The 15,621-nt window shown below is 40.4% G+C and overlaps 1 protein-coding gene across 2 annotated transcripts in view; it reads left to right on the top strand.

Moving 5' to 3' along the window:
* The first annotated feature begins 894 nt into the window (after nucleotides 1–894).
* LOC134342047 (serine/threonine-protein kinase LATS1-like) overlaps nucleotides 895–15,621 on the top strand; it is a 34,210-nt gene continuing 19,483 nt past the window's right edge. Inside the window, exons 1-4 of one of the 2 annotated variants that reach the window (XM_063039989.1) lie at nucleotides 895–986; nucleotides 3,428–3,936; nucleotides 11,050–11,200; nucleotides 13,444–15,020. In XM_063039989.1, coding sequence (XP_062896059.1) covers nucleotides 3,580–3,936; nucleotides 11,050–11,200; nucleotides 13,444–15,020 — 2,085 coding nt within the window. In that variant the 5' untranslated portion in view covers nucleotides 895–986; nucleotides 3,428–3,579. Of the gene's footprint in view, nucleotides 987–1,045; nucleotides 1,810–3,427; nucleotides 3,937–11,049; nucleotides 11,201–13,443; nucleotides 15,021–15,621 lie in introns of those variants that run through there. The other variant, XM_063039991.1, reaches the window with a different exon arrangement.

Raw genomic sequence — 15,621 nt, 5'->3', positions numbered from 1 at the left:
ATTACGAATTGCACACTGGTGGTGCTACTGTGTGACCTGATGGTCGCAGTTTTGCTTAAGAGCGAGAAATGGCTAAATTAACCTGCAACGGTGCTTGTTTTCCAGGTTTGCTTGTGAATTAATAAAGGTGCTTTATTAATAGACATTTTTGTAGATGGAATATGTGTCATGAAGAGTCTCAAAAATCAGTTAAATACAAAAAAAATCTTAGATGTGCAGAAACTGTTAAATGATAACAAGTTGTTAATTGGCAATGTCAGATTGAGGGTAAATTCGCTGCGACTGTTAAGTTCTGTAGGTACCAACTTGAGTGAATGAATGTGGACGTGATTTAAGATCTTATCTGCTGGAGGACACCTCTGATGGGGTGGCACTCTCATTAATGCCTGCAAGAAAATAAATCTCAAGTTAGAATATAGTGACATATACTGTATGTATTTTGGTATTAAATTTACTCTGAACTTTGAAGCATTCAGTACCTTACCGAATGCAGATGTACAAGCACACATTTAACCAGATACGTATTTCTAAATGTATACCAACTTCAGTGACAATAACTGAAGCAGGCGACACACAAAATGCTAAGGGAACATCAGCGACGTAGGCAACAAATATGCAGAGAAATGAAACGTGTCCCTGGAAGGATCTCGACTCGAAACGTTGACTATTCATTCCCCTCTATAGATGCTGCCAGATCCGCTGAGTTCCTCCAGCATCTTCTGTGTGTTGTCCAAGAGTTTCAGAATCTCCTGTGTCCCAGATTTGTGTGAGCTGCTCAATATTCCCAGCGTCTGCACGATTTCTGCAACGTACTTGAATCAGCCCGGGTAGTAGCTCCTCCAGGCCTGATGGGGGCTCCAGAGCAGGAACAATACAGACATCGCGTGAGGAGTCTGTCGAATCGTCGTCCTGCTCCGCGGTCTCGCGAGAAGAGCGTCCGCGCAGAGAGGCACGAAGCGGCCATTGTAGGGAGGCTTGGAATGAGAGTAAGTGGAAGGGGAGCCTTGGTGCTGGAGGCAGAGGAGGGGCGTGAGTAGCTGCCGCCCGCCACTCTTTATCCGGTCTAGGGTAGTGCACTGACGCACTGACCCAGTGTAGGAGGTGTGCAGTGCGATGAGTTGGCAAGAAGAACAGAGGCCAAAATGGCCGAGGGGGCTGGGTGAGGAATCCGGGGCAGGAGGGGACTGGGCCCGGGAAGTAGAGCCTGCGGACCTGCTGTAATCTGTTGGGTCACTGGCTAGGGCATTGGACTGGCAGTGCTCGTCAGTGAACCATGCAAAGGGCTGCGCTCGCCCGTTTGAACTGTCCAGCGGCTGCTGCTGCGCACTTGAGTCATGAGGGTATGAGTGTACAGATAGGCCACTCGGCCCGTTGTCTTTGTGCTGACTCTGAAAACTTTATGATTAGTTCCACCTCTGTTTTCGCGTAACGCACCTAGCGCTTCCTTTTCGGATATCCATCCAGCTCCCTTTTGTAGGTTACTCTTGAGATCTACTTCCGTAACCACTGTATTGCAGGTCACAGTTTTGTAATTCCATTTTACCATTGATCATTTTGCCGCTTGTGTTCTCTCTTTATGGAAACTGGTATCACTGAAACCTTTTCTCTAACGCAATGAAAACCTGTAGTTACGCGCATCTCTCATTACATATCCCTCCAGTTTCTCAGAAGTGTGAACAATCTTAGCTGCCCTTTTGAACATGTAACTGAAATTCTTTGGTAAAAAAACAAATTTAATCTGACCGTCTAATGTTATGTTACCTGAAACCTTATGAATCTTGTTTCCCTAATCTTGCCACTAAAGATCTCGTGAGTAGATATTTTCTGTTTTGCATTCTATCTATTTAATATTGTGTAGTTTATAACTTTGATTTCTTTCTTTTGATGACCAATTAGGATTAGTAATTGGACATCAATTCACACCTCACTACGTGTTTTAAGTGGAAATCTCAAATGCCTTGTTTACTTTTTTTTAAATATAAAGTAAAAAGTGTTGGGATGTCAGAGGTAAATATTTTACTCACTGGTCAGTGCAGGGTAAACCCTGTCAGGTGTGGTAGAAGCAGATACATTAGAGGCATTTAAGAAACTCTTCAGCACATGGATGATAGAAAAATGGGGGGTGATGCAGGAGGGAAGGGTATTGATCTTGGAGATTTAAAAGGTTGGCACAACATTGTGGGCCATATTGTACTATGTTCTAATACTAGACAAGATTATGAAGATCCTCAATGAGAAAAATATAAATGACTGACTGTGAAAAGGATGTGAAATTTGCCTCGAGCAATGGGGGAAACTCATGTCAGTGTGTTTGCAAGTATCTTTCCATTGTATTCAAGGTGTTGCTTGTGTGAACTATTACATTTTGGGGGACCTGATGTAATAACTTTGTTTCCTCATTTAAGGTTTATCTTTCCCTAAGCAAGTTCGTAAACTTCTACTTTCTGTTGGTGGAGGAGGTAACCGTATGCTGCAACTGCTTTGTTAATGTGAATTCTACAATTTTAATTTTTATGCTCTGGCATTTATTGCCTGTTCATAATTGCCCTTGAACCAAGTAACTTTCTGGACTGTCTTGGTAGGCTTATACAAATCAAACACGTTACTGTGTCTCAAGTCAAAAAAAAGTTTCATTGAGGGTCATTAGTCAGATAGATTTTATGATAGTGTGATCATTTCAGGATCATCACAGATACTAAATGAAATTTTTTAAATTTCATTAATATATAAGATCCAAAAAACTAAATCAGAACAGAAAATACTTATAATAGGGACAGAAATAGGTTATTTAAAACCTCAAGCTTGTTCCAACATTTTTGGCTGATCTTTGACCTAACTCCATTTATTCCCTTTGGCACCATCAGTTAACAAATGTTAATCTCCAAATTTCAATCAACAATTAATTTAACATCAATCGCTGTTTGCAGAAAGGCATTTCAATTCCTTTAATCTAACCTTACCTTCCAGTGCATTACTATGTTGAACTGCTGAAAATAGTGAATGAATTTTTAGCATGGTTTATTTCACTAGTTCACTAGTTTGGTACTGAACCTTGCAGTGGAGTAATGTAGTGAGAGGTCAGTATTGAATTCGTCTTGGAGATAACCAGACTTAATATGGCCTTAGAGTTTGAGTTGCATCGGTCAGTGTTGTTGGTTTGGGTTGTGGTATAAATATCGCTGCTAGAAAATACAAGTGTGTGGAAATAATTGCACTCACTCCTCAGTATTTAAGGTAGTGTTACCATTGGCTTGCTTCCAGAGAGGACAGTCTTTACAAGGAGAATGAATTCTCTGGTTTCTAGGAATTGTTATAAGCTTTGAACTTCCAAATTTCCCATTCTTGACTCTATAACTCAAATGTGTATGATATGGTGACTCTTGTATTGAGGTTTGTTCTCATTAGTTAATGCATGTGTTTTCTTTAGATCCAGATTATTGAACTTTGTCAAAACACAGATGAGCAGAACACTACTTGGAACTAAAGTTCTCGGACATCTACAGACATCGGCCCTCTGATCTGCTGAAATTTCGGTTTATGTAAATGAGCTAAGGCTGGTTAGTTTTACTTGACGCTTTCATGAAGAGGGTGGATAAGCTTGATGGACATAGACAAATGAGACCAAAAACATTCCCTGCCAGCAACTTTTCTGGGAGTAGCCGGCAGATGTTGCAGGAAATCCGGGAAAGTCTCAAACATTTGCCTAAACCATCGGGAGATGCTGGAAGCACTGATCAAAGTATGATGAAATTGAGCACAGAAGATTCAAGACAACAAGGACGGAATGCTCTCAAATTTGTGACTCACCAAAAAGCCTTACAGGAGATTCGAAATTCTTTGCTGCCATTTTCAAATGAGTACAGCTCATCAGGTCGTGGATCTGCTGACGTAAACAAGCAGATGTTACAGGACCTGGTATCTGCAGGTTTTGATGAGGTGAGAGGCACTTAAATGGAATATGTGGTTCAACCTTTGCAAACTGTATTCTAATTATAGATAATAAATTTTTTGTAGGCCAAATTGAGGGAAAATAACAGCATGGTAATAATGTATGCATTATTAATATGCAATGCCTCCATTAAATTAAGATTAAGTTGTATGCCATCAGTTGCGAATCTTGTTAATTTTCTGTGTTTTCACCAGTTGCTTTTAAGATATCATCTTGACCTAGCGACGCTGTTGTAAAGGATTGGCTGGATTTGCAATTAACTTCTCTGGACAGTTTTAAACAGTTCAGTACACTTTCTGTATTTAGTGTAGACATTTGAAATGTCTACATTTTGCTAATGTAGTGTAGACATTTTGTTTTACTTTTCTCATTACTAACTTTATCACTAAATCCAGTCTTCCATTTTCTTTACTTGATTTGACTTTATTTACTTTCTTCTGTCAAAGATGCAGGCTCTTACTCATCACTAAGTTTCTGATGCCCCTTTGCCTTTCATTAAGTAGTATTTTGCAGTTAAGCTGCAGAGAAATTCAAAAATTTTTAAAGGATTTCATTGTAGTAAAATGCGATTTAATATTAATGATCGGCAAACGTAGAGCACAAGATGTTGGTAATCTGAAGAAGCATTAGCATTGGGTGAACAACATTAACCTGCAATGATATTCCTGCAAGTAACTGGAAACAGTTTAGTGCCACGTATGTTTGTTCATATTGGCATCAAATTTAAAGAAAGTTTGTTTCAGAATCCCTTTCCTATCAATTGGACATATGTTAGTGGTCTATAACTGGGGCTTCCAACCTAGAGTCCGCAGACGCCTCCGTTAATGCTAGGGGTCCATGGCATAAAAAAGGTTGGAAACCCCTGGTCTAGAGGAATTTGAGGGAACATCAAACAAAGTAAACAGAGAACACAGTGCTGTCATATGAAATAACTTTCGCCCTTCTTGTCAAAGTGAAAATGCTTTGTTTCTGATTTAACCTTCATGAATACTGGGTCCAGTTTTGAGCCTACACTTTGGAAAGAATTTGGAGAATATACAGAGAGACTTGTTAAAATAATTTCAGGTATGAAGACCTTTACCTACGTGTATAGTGCATAATGTGTATACTACATAATGTACTGGGTGGGCACAGGAGTACATTCAGCCAGAGACTCATTCCACCGAGATGCAACACAGAGCGTCATAGGAAGTCATTCCTGCCTGTGGCCATCAAACTTTACAACTCCTCCTTTGGAGGGTCAGACACCCTGAGCCAGTAGGCTGGTCCTGGACTTATTTCATAATTTGCTGGCATAATTTACATATTACTATTTAACTATTTATGGTTTTATTACTATTTATTATTTATAGTGCAACTGTAATGAAAACCAATTCTCCCCGGGATCAATAAAGTATGACTGTGACTATGTATAGACTGGAGAAGCTGTGGCTGTTCTTAGAGCTGAGTAGGTTTCAAAGAGACAAGTGAAGATGCTTAAAATCATAAAGGGTGTAGACAGATGTTGTTTTTGCTGAAAGAAGATCAAAAACCAGAGGACATAAGTGACTGGCATAAGAACCATATGACAGGTGGACAGAACTATTTGACTCCATAGATGCTCAGGGAGAAGGAATTGTAGTATTAAAAGGGGAGCTGATAATTATCTGAGTGAGAAGTGGCGGTGCTGGGGGGAGAGAGCAAAGGGCAATTATTTCATTCTCCTTTACACATGAGTACTGGAAATGATATTAAACAATTCTGAAGGAGTGCACCACTGGACAATCAGATGGTACTGACTCAATTGGCCATATGACTTCTTTCCATGCTATTGACTTGCAGTGATGTGTCTTGTTTCCATTGGTGATTTAAGGAGTGGTTTAGTGAAATCTGAATCTTGGGAAAGTAAAATACATGTAGACTTTGCAACTCTCTTTTGCTTTTATTAGAATGTGCAATAATACTTTGGCAAATTAATTTGTTCTGCATCCAGAAATCTGTGAAAGGCTGTTGTCTCCTATTGGTGAAATAGTTATTTACACCAGGGAGTATCATTGGGTGCATGTTTGGAAACACTCCATAAACATAACAAAAACTTGTTAGAATTCAAAGTGCTAGCAAGCATTCCAAAGAGGTTTTATTGAGGATTATGTTGATAAATTAATAACTTAGACAATTAGATAATTAGGCCATTCAGCCCATCATGTCTGCTTTGCCGTTTGATCATGGCTGACCCATTTCCCTCTCAACCCCGTTCTCCCGCCTTTTCCTCTTAACTTTACACTCCCTGACATATTAAGAATCTTATCAACCACTGCCTCAAATACACCCAATGACCTGGCCTCCACAGCTGCTTGTGGCAACAAATTCCACAGATTCACCACTCTCTGGCTAAAGAAATTCCTCCTATCCTTCATTCTAAATGGACATCCCTCTATTCTGAGGTTGTGCCCTCTGGTCCTAGACTCCTCCACTATAGGAAACCTCCTCACCACATGAATCCTATCAACATTAGATAGGTTTCAGTGAGATTCCCCTCCCCCTCCATTCTTCTAAATTCCAGCTAGTACAGGCCCAGAGCCATCAAATGCTCCTCATATGATGAGCTTTTCATTCCCGATACCATTTTTGTGAACTTCCTTTGAACCCTCTCCAATGTCTGCACATCCTTTATTAGATAAGGCGCAAAACTGCTCACAATACTCCAAGTGAGTCCTCGCCTTGTAAAGCCTCAGCATTACGTCGTTGTTTTTATATTCTGGAACTCTCAAAATGAATGCTAACTGTGCATTTCCCTTCCTCACCATTAACCCAACCTGCAAGTTAAGCATGGAGAAATCCTGCAGGAGGACTCCCAAGTCCCTTTGCAGCTTGGATTTTTAAGTTTTCTCCCCATTTAGAAAATAGTTTGTGCTTTTGTTCTTTCTACCGAAGTGCATGACCATACAATTCCCGACACTATTGCACATGCCCGTTCTCCTAATCTCTCTAAGTCCTGCTGCACCCTCCCTGCTTCCTCAACACTATCTGCCCCTCCACCTATCTTCATATCATCTGCAAAATGAACCACAAAGCCATCAATTCCATCACCATACAACGTAAAAAGAAACAGTTCCTATACTGACCCCTGTGAAAGACTAGTTACTGGCAGACAATCAGAAACAGCCCCCTTTATTCCCATTCTCTGCCTCTATCCTTGGTACTATCTTTCCTGTACAGTAATGCCATAGGCTCTTATCTTACTAAGCAGCCTTCTGTATGGCAAATTGTCAACCACCTCCTGAAAATCCACTGATTCTTCTTTTGTCTATTCTGCTTGTTATTTCCTCGAAGAATTCCAACCGATTTATAAGGCAATATTTTTCCTTTAGGAAACCATGCTGACTTTGACCTATTTTACCATGTGCCCTCACCTCTCTTTTTCTTTTTATATATCTGAAAAAGCTTTTGGTATCCTATTTGATATTATAAGCTAGCTTACCTTCATATTTCATCTTTCACTCTTCATTGATTTCATTTTGTTGTCTTTGGTTTTTATAAGTTTCCCAATCCTCTAACTTCCCACTAATATTTCCTCTATTTTGTGCCCTCTCTTTTGATTTTATGTTGGCTTTGACTTCCCTTGTCAGTCATCCTCTCTTTAGGATACTTCTTCTTTGGGATGTAGCTATCCTGCATCTTCTAAATTGCCCCCAAAAACTCCAGACATTGCTGTTCTACTGTCATCCCAACTAGTGTCCTTTTCCAATCAACTTTGGCCAGCTCCTCTCTCATGCCTCTGTAGTTCTCTTTACTCCACTGTAATACTGATACAGTTGACTTGAGCTTTACCCTCTGAAATTACATGGTGAATTCTGTCATGTGTTGTGCTTGACCATAAGTGGTGTACAGTTATTTTCCTGTGGCACTATGAAAGCATTGTTCAATAATGTCTGGAGTACAGCAGTGTACAATCTGTTTGTTCTAGTGGAACATCCTGAATGCATGTTTAACCAGGATCTACAATTATCGGTTAGTCTTTGTTGTATTTGGCAGCTTGTTCAATTGGTATGCATAAAATTGAGTAGATTATTTTATCTATTTTAATCTTGGTAAGGATTTAGGTTCAATTATGATTTCATTATTGCAACTTCTGGCATAAAGCAATGTCATTGAACCATTTATGTATTTAGTGCTTAACTATGTTTTCAAACATTGGGGCTGGGGATGGGGTGTGGCTAAATGGAAAACGATGTGACTGTGAGCATTCAAGTCTGGCTGACCTGCAAAGTGAAGCAGGAACAAACACCTGGAGCAGCTCATTGGTCAGGTTGTATCTGTGAAGGCAGAGGGATGGGCGACATCTCCAGTATCTGTACTCTGTTATGTCCCCTTTGACTTGGCTGGGCAGGAAATACATCGCTGTTCTTCTCCATGGCATCAAGGTCCTTGATACCTTAATGCAAGGACTGTGGAGATTCAGGATATCTATTTCCCATCACCATTTTCTAATGGGATGAGTACTGAATGTTGACCTTCCCAGCATTGCTCATTTCCTGTAATTAAGCCAGTTTGAGAGAACTGACTGATGTCCACCCTTGTCTTGATCCTTTACTGAAAAAAATTAATGTAACTGTAAGGCTTAGGCGAATGATAGGTACTGTAAGTCAAGATATAAATAATTGTGGGTTACAAGAAAGTGTTTTGCAAGATTATTTAGCCTCTGCTACTTTGCAAATGAAATTGCCATAAAGCAGAGTTTATTCTGTAATGTTCGATTCTGTGATGTTACAAGGAGTGGGAGGAGATAACTTATTTCATCTATTTAATGGGATAAAACATTTGACTTCTCAGCAGTAGTGACCAAGCTCCCCTTATGTAAAATGTGGAAAATGTACCTAGTTATGTTGTTAGATTGTGGTATCTTGTACACAAAGATGAATACTATTAATACGAGATTTGGATATCTATTTTGGGCATGAATTTTATATTGGGAGGCAGGGTGGAGATCCATCTCTACCCCAAAGGTGCACCTGCTTACCTCCTCCCCTCCCTCCATGATCAGGATCACATGAAGCCATGAGAGTAGGTCGTATGAGCAGCTGGTAAATATCACAAGTCCTGGTTATGCAACCTCTGATGCCAGGCAGACAATCTCTGAAGAGGATTAATAATGGCTGGGGTCATCATTGTGTAAATACACTACCCAGAAGAAGGCATTGGCAAACCACTTCCGTACCATGAATGCCTATGTCATATGACACGGCACATGATGATTGTACATTATCTTGTCATAGGAGTTAGTCTAATAGGGAGCATAATTAAAATTGTTTCTTTAATACACCGGATTTGTTGTGTAAGTGACCAGTGGAAGCATCTTGAAATTCAAGTTGCTTGGAATCTGTTTAGGTAGATAACCAGTATTGCTAGATCTAAGAGGATAACTATCCTGTGCTCATAAGTTTGTTAATTCATGTTTATTATTGAATTGAGATGCAAACAGTTGAATTCCTATCTGAGCTCCCTATGTGTTGATTCTGCTGGAGAGTTAATAGTGCAATTTAAGAAATATGCTTAATGATCTTTGAGCTAGACAACAATGTTAATTCAAAAATTGTACAGCTAATCCAATATCTTTTGAGTAACTGAAGACCATTTAGCTCTTCAGAACCTTTTATACATTCAGCTGGAGCATGGTAAGCTTGTATCTTAGGCTACGTCCGCACTGAAACGGTGTTTTCCTCTCCTGAAAACGGAGCTTTTCTAAAACGCCCTCCAGAGTGTGTAAATTTGAAAATGCCAATTGTGCAGAGCAGTGTGGACGGGGTAACCCGAGATTTCTAAAAACGTTGTCATGACGTGCCGGAACAGATGGCGGCAGCACCGCATTTCATTGTTTTCCTGAACGCAACTCCTCACACAACCTAACAATTTCAGAACAGACGGCAACGAGACTGAAGCCAGAAGAGTTATAAATGTGCTCACCAAACACTTTGACCCATACCTTACTGAATAAATAAGTATACTCACTTTGCCCCGTTTTCTGTCCTTGCTTGTATGAAGGTGGTTTACCTATTTATGCAAGCTCTTCTCTGACAATAGATGTGTAACAGCCTAATGTAACATTGTATGGAAATACAAGATAACACTGATGCAGACATGTTTTATACATTTAACAAGGTGCTTTATTAATGCAACAGAGTTGGTCAGTTTTTCAGTGTTCGTCGTCAGCCGGGTCATACTGTCCGTGAACTCCCCGTCGGTTGCCTCCATACGCTCCAGTATTTGGTTTTCTTCTAGTTTCAAGTCCTCCTGCGTGAGAGCCAACAGCTGTCCCTCATTTGGCAATTTCCTTTTAAGTTTTTCTAGTCTGTAACTGCACAAATGCGCACTTTCACAGCGAGATTCGACACCAAACATGTTGCTTGTTTTCTGTAGATGTGTCCTGCACATGTCCAGTAGGAAGAGATTCGTCCAAATACCCGCTTTAATGTGGACGGAGGTATTTTCAAAAATGCTTGGTGTGGATGCCTATTGTTTTTACGCGAAACCGGCGTTTTCAAAATTATGCGGTCTAGTGTGGACGTAGCCTTAATTTCACTTACTTGGATTACAGTGAAAATTTAGCTTGATGTCAGCATACATGCAAATAAGAAGTGCATATTTCTGTAGAGCTCACAAAGCATTTCTATGAAAATGAATGTTTCCTAATTTCACTCCCAAATGGCTTCACTCTCACCATTCAGAATCACACCCCAAATATGCTCTTCATTTTTATCTTTTATCCGTTTTCCATCCACAACATATTTTCATCTTTGTAAAAAATTTTAAGTTTCTTTTTCCCACTGTGTTCCTTTATTTGTTGAACAAATCTAAGGTATGTAATGCTACAAAAGGATAGGAAAGGCAAACTCCATTTGTATATTAATGAAAAATGAAATTATGCAATGTGTGAAAGCCTGAATTATGTTAATCATTTTTGTGATCTCATATTTCTTTTATTTTATCCATACAACCAACTATTAAATGTTTTAAATATTAAAATAGTTGATATGAAATATTTTAATTTTATTATTTTTTGTAAGTGTGATGCTGCTTAAGATGAAGTGTGTTCTGTAATATCTGCATTTCGTTATTTGTAGGACATGGTGGTAAAAGCTCTCAAGAAGACCAACAGTCGCAGTATCGAGGCTGCTATTGAACACATCAGCAAGATGAGTTACCAGGATACTAAGCGAGAGCAGATGGTCGCTGCAGCTGCAAGACCAGTGAATGCAAGCATGAAGGCATCAGGTATGCATCGCTGAAGTATTGAGTGACCCCTAAGTGCTAAGACATTGTTCATGTCTCTCTCGTGTTCACATGCTTGGTTGTTAGTTTTTGTTGCAGCAACTTAATCCATTTGTATGTGTCCAGTTTCTACGTCATTTTAAGCAGTTGCTCTGATGAGGACTTGTTAAAATTTGACTTTTGTTTGTTGGAATATTTAATGTATTGCCTGAAATTTGTTTTTTTAGTAACATTTTAGCCTTTAATCTAGCAGACTCCTGTAGGAATGTTGCCTTTGTTTGGCTAAGTACATTTGTATATATCATTGTGGCTTTGACTGTTTTGTCAGCTGATCAATGTACATTTGGCATCAGTGCTACAAAATGCTGATGTGGTAGCTATTTGCATATTGTAGTCGTTTAACATACTTGGGATGCTACTGTGCTTGAATCCTGCCCTTAAATGTGTCTGTGTGTAGCTTGCACATGTGTGTGTTGTAGTCTCCCTCACGTCCCAAACACTTGCAGGTTGCTAAACAATTGCCTCCTAATGTGTAGATGAATAGTGGAATCTGGATGGTAGTTGATGAGAATGTGGGCAGAACAACCATTTGGGATTTATGTAAGTGGGCGGTTGATGGTTGCCATGGACTAGTGGCCAAAGGCCTGTTTCTGTATGACATCAAAGGCAAACGAATATAGATTCTTTCTTATCCTACACTTGGGCTCCATTAATTAGAAATATTGTTCATTGAGTTCCTTTCAAAGAATGAGAAAGGAATACAGTGATCTATGTTAATATACAGGTATGAGTCGCTTAACGTCCACGATACGTTCTATGAAATTGGACGTTGTGCGAACACCATATTATATACTTAGCAAACCTATATGGAATACTGTAGTGTACCTGCAATGACTAAATAGCCAAGAACTTGCACTAAAACTGTATACTGTACACTATAATACATACATTATAATTTTTTATTTCGTTTTAAACTTTTTAATTTTTCTCATTTTTTAAACTTTTATGTAAACACTTCCTTAGCCTATATTACACAGAATTTATCGATATAGTAGTCTGGTCCTGCCTTTTCTTTAAGCATTTCGAGCAAGCTCCGTGCCTTAGCAGTGATCGTCAACGTGCTGAGAGGGATTCTCTTTGTGTTTGGTCCTCAATCCATGTTATTAGCAATTTCTCCATATCCGATGTAGGTCCCTCTCGCATTTTCGTGACCCTTGTAGTTTTCAGTGAAGCCGATCTTTTAACAGCTTCCAGAAATTTTTCTTTGTTTTCAGGGTTATCGTGATTGTTGAGTGCAACATGCCTAAATCTGGAGCAATAGCATTCACTGGTTTTCCACCCTCATTTTGTTTAATAACCTTTTGTTTTACTTCCAAATCAATACTTTTCCTTTGCCTCTTGCTGCTGCTATCACTAGGAGTGGTTTTACTGCGTTTGGAAGCCATGATGCACTTTATGGTAATATTTTTGAAAGAAAATTAAACAGAGAGATAATGCTACTACACTCAAAGAGATGTGCAATACACAAGATTGGTTACGTCCGCTACGTCACGTTCTCTGATCGGGACTACGGACGTATATGCAATCGGACGTTGTCCAGAGGGACGTTAAGCGGCGCACACCTGTACCTGTTAGATACCTATGTGAAGATGTTGGCTGAGCTCACATGAGATATTCATGGTAAATGGGTCTTTTCAAAGTAGACACATGCTCACAATACAAGCTTTGCCCATATCCATTTCCAGTTTTGGAGTAAATACACTTTTTTTTCTGGTTTTTGTGAGGGATATAAATCAGCTTCTTCCTCTCCTAGTGCTAATGGCAATATTCCATGAAATGGATCTCCTTTTTCCCACAACTCAACTTCAGACACATGTTCATCGCCATCTTATCCCTGTGTTAATTTGTTTGTGACTCGGGAAATATTCCAGAGTTTATGACAATGAGTCCTTCATTTTGGCACCTGAAACTCCTCAATCAGATCTTCTTTAATACCACAGCAATGGAGTCCTGCACTTCTCCCTTCCTGTATTCTATTCTGATTTGAGGTTCTATACCCTCTTGACAATTGGAAGTAAACACCGGGAGCAATTATCCAACATAAAATAGTGCTATTTATCCTGGTTGTTGAATCCCAATATTTTCTGTCTTCTCAATTACATTGAGTAATAATAATTGCTGTATTCAAATTACGGAGTTACTTTGCATTTCCATTATGTTATATTTTCTGTCATCTTCTTAAACAGGATCCAACACAGTAAATCGGAGACCAAGTTGGAAGGGTTCTAAAGAATCATTGGTTGCACAACGACACGGCCCATCGTTGATGGAAGGCATGGGATATCGTGCAGAAAGCCCTATTTCCCAGTTAGAAATAGGTCGGCCATTGTCTTCAAGTTCTGGAATGACTGCATACACACAGAGTCATCCTGGGAATGGACAGGGGTCTTTGGGAGCAGTGAACTCTCAGAGAGCAAATGCACCCCCTCAACTTCCAGTGAGAAGTGTAACCCCACCGCCACCTCCCCCGAGAGGGCAGACCCCTCCCCCACGTGGCACCACTCCTCCCCCAGCCTCATGGGAGGGGAGCCAGCAACCAAAGCGCTTCTCTGGAAACATGGAGTACATGATCACGCGGATATCTCCTGTGCCACAAGGGACCTGGCAGGACGGGTTCCCACCGTCCAACCTCGGTGCTGCATCTATGATGAACCCACCACCACAAGGCCAGCGTGGTATAAGTCCCATTCCACTTGGCAGACAACCTATAATTATGCAAAACACTACCAGTACTAAATACAACTACCCAGCAGGCAGAACAGCGCATCAGAATGGATCAGCACAGGCAGATGGATCCATGGGTGGACACTTTGTGCCTCATCAAAATGTCATGGGTGGGAATCCCGTGAGCCGTCAACCACCTCCGTACCCTCACCCTCAGGCTAGTCGGCAAAGCCCCAGTGCCTTACAAATGCAAGCAGGAGGAGCCGCTGCTTCCACCTACAGCAGCAACCTGAATGGGAATGTTTCGCAGTCTGTCATGGTGCCGAACAGAAACAGCCAGAACCTGGATCTTTATAACATCAGTGTGAGTGGGATTGCATCGTCTTGGCCACAGCCTCCTCCAACACAACCCCAGGCGGTGGCATGCACTCCAGAAGTGCCTAACTGGCACCCTCCCCAAAATTTGAATGCACCTGTAAGATCCAATTCATTCAATAATCACCTTCTATCCAGCCGGCAGCCTCATTCCAACTCACAACCATCTGCTACCACTGTTACTGCCATCACACCTGCTCCCATTCTACAGCCTGTGAAAAGTATCCGCGTACAGAAACCCGAACTGCAGACTGCACTTGCCCCCACTCACCCTCCCTGGATGCAGCAGGCTCCTCCTGTTCCTGAGGCACCTACGTTGATCGAGGCTCCAAGTTACCAGCCTCCACCTCCGCCATATCCCAAGCACTTACTACAACAGAACCAGTCTGTACCACCTTATGATTCCATAGCTAAAGCCAGCAAAGATGAGCAGTCAGCTAAACCATCTTCATTATTTTCTCAAAGCACAGAAGAGGATGAGTCTGAGAAGGTCGTTGAGTCTGGGGAACGCCTTGATGTTTTGGAGAAGGAGAAGAAACAGATTACAACGTCACCTGTCCCAGTGAGGAAAAACAAAAAGGATGAGGAGCGCAGAGAGTCACGAATTCAGATTTACTCCTCGCAGGCATTTAAATTCTTCATGGAGCAGCATGTGGAGAATGTGCTCAAATCTCATCAGCAAAGGCTACATCGCAAAAAGCAACTAGAGAATGAAATGTCAAGGGTAAGTGATGCTCATTTTCCTCTTAAGTACTTTATCAGCATAAAACTTCCTTCACTTGCATGCCACCCATTCGCTAGAAGCCATCAAGGTGGATAATCAAGTAGCTCTGTTTATTCCTTTTTTTTGGTCTGGTTTCTATAAGGCAGTATTGTAAACATTGGCCAGTAAAAGCCAAACAGTCCCAGGACCGAAGAACTAGTGAGATACCAGATGTATGTAAAAATTAAAATTAGGAATTCTGAGTTTCCCCTATTATGTGGGCCAATATGTCAGCCTATACTTCATGGTAAAACTTCTGCCTCTTGAGTCAAACATTTATAAATTGATGTTCCACAGCAGAAATCTGAGCACAGATTCTGCTTTTGTTTCAGTACCACTTTTTCTGATGAGTGATTAAATTGATTTGGTCTATAAGTTCCCAGGCACTGTTTGTAGATGAAAAGAGGAGTTTTTCCTTGGTGTTGTGTTTTTTTATTTATTTCTCAGTAAACTTCATTCAATTACAACGTGTCACATTCTCTGCAGTACTGTAGATTTACTTTGAGGTGGTGTTTGGTATATCTTGAAATTTCTGAAAAAGAACCAAAAAAATGCTTGAAGC

Source organism: Mobula hypostoma, chromosome 2 (genome assembly GCF_963921235.1).
Source record: "Mobula hypostoma chromosome 2, sMobHyp1.1, whole genome shotgun sequence".
In the NCBI taxonomy this organism is placed as follows: domain Eukaryota; kingdom Metazoa; phylum Chordata; class Chondrichthyes; order Myliobatiformes; family Myliobatidae; genus Mobula; species Mobula hypostoma.
The sequence above is the reverse complement of the archived record's forward strand: the minus strand, read 5'-3'. Positions and strand labels throughout refer to the sequence as shown.